We start from the raw sequence: 4,811 nt of genomic DNA on the forward strand, positions 1-4,811 counted from the left end.
GTTCTGTCACCCGTTACCCGGGAGAAGAGACCAACATATGGTCCTAACTATTAGGTAAAATCTTTATCTAAGTCATCTCATGTGGACCATGCTTAAAATTAAATAGTCTATACAATAATAGAGCATAGAATTGTAAAGTTGAAAGAAACATGTTGGATATTAAGAATTCTCAAAAATCCTTTCTATTTGCAGGGTTGCACTTAACTGCAGAACAGTTTTACTAATTGAAAGTATTACTTGATGACAAAGAGAACTAAAAATATTATTTTTGTCTTTTTACTTTGGGGCCAGCAGGTCTCTCTCACAGGCACTCTCTTTTTTTCTCTTGCTCTTGCTGCTCTTTTTATATCTAGCAATATCACTGTTGTTTATTAGCCATTTGCTGCTAGAGACCATTTTATTGACTTTTTAGGTACTAGCTCCTGTATTGCTCAAACTCACGCATAAACCGAATGCGCTTGCCACATTCAGCGATATGGAAAAAACTGTATCCCGTAGCTATCTTTGCATTACAGATTCTGGAATTATGCATCTTTCACTATCCCTCTCTCCTGTTTGCATAATATTTTTACAACAGTCTCCATCTAATGTACATTTGCAATTTGTATTATTTTTACCATATATTTCCGGCATGTGCTTGAGGTGGAAATCGTGAACAGTAAAACACTGCTGGCAGCAATTATTAACCCATGCTGATGGCTTCAGTGCATTTTACAAGTAGAATCTGCTTGGAAAGAATACTCTTGGGGTGAGGATAGGTGGAGAAACCCACTTGTTTCAGCAGTTAGTGTGAGATCACTAGAGACTTTTAAAGCTTCAAGATTTAAAACGTCAAGTGTTATGACCTGGCATCCAAGACTCAGGTAATACCAACTTTTGCCTCGCTCCATCTTCTAGAATGTATCCGTTTGTGAAAGTGAAACAACAATGAGGCAAAACAGGATATTCCAAAAACTGTTCTGTGAGCATTAGAGAGTTACGTACTGTCAGTAAATCAATTCCATTGGCATTAGGCCTCACGAATATTTTGGTTTGCTATTGATCATGTTTTAGCAGTTAAATGATCAAAAGTTCCCACAATCAGTCTGCAATTATTTCCTTACTGTAATTAAGATGCCTTTTCAAAACTGAGACTCAGTATACTTTATACAGTATTGCTATTTTTGCTGGTCACTAGTCATTGTTGAAGAAAGGTTGTCTGTGAGCCATCTGGCCTTCCTGTATGGGCCTGTAGTGCCATCATATCGCTTGTAATAGAATATATTCTTCTGGGGCAGCGTGTGGTCTTAAGTGCCATTTAAGTGGCATTCAGGGATGTAGAAGCAGTAACAGTGATCCAAAATATGCATTCTCTGGAAGTGACTGAAATTAATTACACGCTTAGGTGCAAATTTAGGTGTCCGCATATGTGTAAACTGCTCCATTCTGGAAACTCCTCAGTTTCCTCAGATCTGTGGTGATTCAGATAGGCACCTAAATGCACATGGGCAACAGTTTAGTTGGAATTCTGTTTACAAAGATAACTATTGCCGTTGTCCTTTGATATGCTCAACTCATCTACAGCAGCCCCTTTAGAGTAGAGTGGTCTCCTGTAGGTCTTGTGCCAGCTCTGTTCACATGTCTAATATCCTGGGAAATCAAATCTAAAAGGGCACTGGAAACCTGTAATTAGGTGCGTGTCTTGTTCCTTTTTGTTCAGGTCATTGACATCGTGCACCTATTTTTTTACATCTAGGCTTAGGAAGTTCATTCCAGTGAGAATTTTTATAGTACCTGCATTTCCAGGCTTTCAAAAAGAATTAATAATGTGGTCATGCTCTTTACACCTTCTTCTGAGGATGTGCCACTGTGGAGTCAAAGCTGGAAGATTCAAGGGTCAGATAGTGAGCAAGAGGGAGCTGGCTCCATGTCTGACTATGCAGGATGTTGGTGTGAGGCAGAGGAGCTTGGGTTCCAGTTTCTGATGTGGTTTATTTAATCTAGTAGCTGCACAGTAGACACATAGGCAACCATGGCAGTGGAGACTGTAACCCAAGTTCATCATCCTTGCTGAAAGATCTAGCTATCAGGCTGATCATAGGATTTGCTTTGTGACCCCAGGACTTTCACATTCCTAAATGCGTACTGGTCCAACATAAAGAGAAGGAGGGAGTATGTCCTGTTCCACCCCTGTTTGTCCTTTGCAGATTGTGCATAGAGTAAGGGAGCCCTGCAGAGAAATGAGTGGTCTGGCCTTGAATCACAGAATGTTGGGGATTGGAAGGGACCTCGAAAGATCATCTAGTCCAATCCCCCTGCTGGAGCAGGAACCTAGATGAGATCACACAGGAAGGCGTCCAGGCGGGTTTTGAATGTCTCCAGAGAAGGAGACTCCACAACTCCTGGGCAGCCTGTTCCAGTGCTCTGTTACCCTCTCTGTTGAGGAGAGAATTGAACCCACCTTCCCCTTTTTGTGTACTTTAACTGATAGGCTTTCGTGCAAAACCAGACAGGTTATCACTTGTCCTCCTCTTCCTGTCTTTTGAAGACCCTTGGGGGGACTCTAGGGTCTGCACACAACTCTTGATACTAGGTTCTACAGACAGGACCTTCACCTTCCATTTAGGGCTTGTGGTCAGTGTGTATGTGATCACTTGAGATTAGTCTCAGCTACTTGAGTGAAGTAGCTGTTCTTGGTTGTGCTCTCCATGGTAGATCATGTTATTCTGCATGCCAGTCCCCATATGGATTTCATATAGCACAGGTTTCCTCAAGGGAAACCGGTACAGCTTTTCTTATGTGGAGAAGTTGCAGGTATGTAAATACAGAGCCTGTAGACCTCCGAGACCAGATGCTAGTAAGTGTGTCAGGCAGATGACCTGCCAAATGAACTTTGTCTGCTTAGTAAAGTTGTGTGGCATAAAAGCACTTTCAGAATCTGCTTTCTCTTTTAGTAAGTGTTTCTGGTCCTTATATTAGTAGAAATAACTTCTAAACAGAAGAGAAAAAAAAGAAAGAAAAAAAAAAAAAAGGGATAAACCAAGGCAAATGTTGCTTTTCTGATTGCCCGGCTAGTGAGAACTGGGAGTTCAGAGAGTGGAGACCATCCAGATTCCCTTCTTGTTTTTAATCTGACTGTGGTGAAATGATGACATTTGGGTGTCAGCATTAATGTTGCACTCTTGATCTTTTCATTGTTTTTATTGGGGAGTAAAAAGTTGGGAGCCCACAGTAGACTGTGAGCTGGAATTAGTTCAGAGAAAGAACTAGAGAGACAAAGGAGGGATGGAAAGCAAGGACTAAGGGAAAGGGGGATGAAGAGAAGCAATGTTATAATAGTCAGACTGTTAATGGGAAATACTTTTTCTCACCTCCTGATTTTGAATTTGATATTGAAACATGAATATGTTAATGCAAAGTTTAATTAATATTCAAGAGTCAGTTTCTGTTCCTCATGTCTGTGAGTGATCTATTGTCAATGAAAACTGTGGAATCTGAAATTTTAGGTCTTAGTCAGAGCTCCCATCTTTTCCATGGTCTCAATTTGAGATGCATTCTCTGCTCTATTTCTTTTAGTCAGTCTCTTTTGTTATTGAATTAGTAGATCTCCTTTGCATATTCAGTATCTGGCTCTTCATATGTTGATGAACTGTGAAAGTTAATAAACTTGATTTATTTTTATATTAAAGTGTGAGTACACATTTGGAGTCCATAGATACAAGAGAGACAATAATGAATTAAGCGCGTTCTGAAATTTGAAATGTGAGTGGGAGAATGACAGCTAATTTAAGAAAAGCAAGTTTGTAAAGGGCCTTAAAGTAAGATAATGATTTCTCTTCCTTCAGTTCTAGACAGTCATCTCTGTCAGAGAAGAAGATACCTGAGCCTTCACCTTTAGCAAAGAGAAAAGCCTATGAGAAAACAATGGAAAAGACAAAGGCAAAAGAACAAAAACAGTAAGATTGTTTAAAATTTATTTTCTCTGAAATAATTTAAACCTTGTGCATATTTTCTTGAAAAATAAATTTGTTTTTCTGTCTGTTCAATTCTAGGGCAGTTTTTATTGTTGGCAGTGAAATTATTCACTGCTCAACTTCTGTGGGGTTTTTTTTTTCCCCCCAGAGTATTTTTCTGTACAGAATAACTTTGGAGCAGAGCCCTGAGAAGACATCCTTTGGATAATTTGCAAATGACACTTTATTTTTTAAATGGAAGTCATCAATTTCTCTAAGAAACTGCAGTTTTATAAGAATTTCTTCATTTTACATATGCGTGTTTTCTGCCTGGAGCTTTCACTGTTAGCACGTAAACTTTGAACGTTGTGCCACCTTGCACTCTGCAGCAGTTTGTAGTCTTAAGTTTACCTTCTCTGGGAAACATCTGTAGCTAGCATTATAATTTTATTTATTTGCTTAAGAAAAGAGCATCTAACACTTGAGGCATGTTGCATTTAACTTCTCTAACCATTCATAACCTATTAAAGAAGATGTTCTTTTTTTCTTGTAGCTCAGATTCTGGAGCCCCAGAGGCTAGTCTGTCACCTCCTACTTCCCCACCAAGCCGGCCCCGTAATGAAATGAATGTTTTTAGTCGTCTTACTGTTTCTCAGGGAAACACATCAGTTCAAAACAGGATAAGTAAGTCACAGAGGGAAGCCTAAGCCCCCAACCAGGGAATTGCAAAGTGCACTCAGTGTAGTATCTGTTAGCTATTTTGCCCATCTCGTGCAAGCCAGGAGGAGATATTCCTTGTGTTTTCATGTAGGTTTCAAAGAAAATATTTTATATTTCCTTGGAATTATTGTAAAAATTCAAGAAAAGCAATTTCCTGCT

The 4,811-nt window shown here is 39.4% G+C and overlaps 1 protein-coding gene across 1 annotated transcript in view; it reads left to right on the forward strand.

Moving 5' to 3' along the window:
- Positions 1 to 3,824: 3,824 nt before the first annotated feature.
- Positions 3,825 to 4,811, forward strand: part of LOC104521704 (kinesin-like protein KIF21A) — a gene marked incomplete at both ends in the record, with an annotated part of 12,155 nt that continues 11,168 nt past the window's right edge. The window contains one exon of the mRNA XM_010163781.1: positions 3,825 to 3,935. Coding sequence (XP_010162083.1) covers positions 3,825 to 3,935 — 111 coding nt within the window. The remainder of the gene's footprint in view (positions 3,936 to 4,811) is intronic.

The sequence above is a fragment of the Antrostomus carolinensis genome, unplaced genomic scaffold (genome assembly GCF_000700745.2).
Source record: "Antrostomus carolinensis isolate BGI_N321 unplaced genomic scaffold, ASM70074v2 scaffold40122, whole genome shotgun sequence".
Lineage (NCBI taxonomy): Eukaryota > Metazoa > Chordata > Aves > Caprimulgiformes > Caprimulgidae > Antrostomus > Antrostomus carolinensis.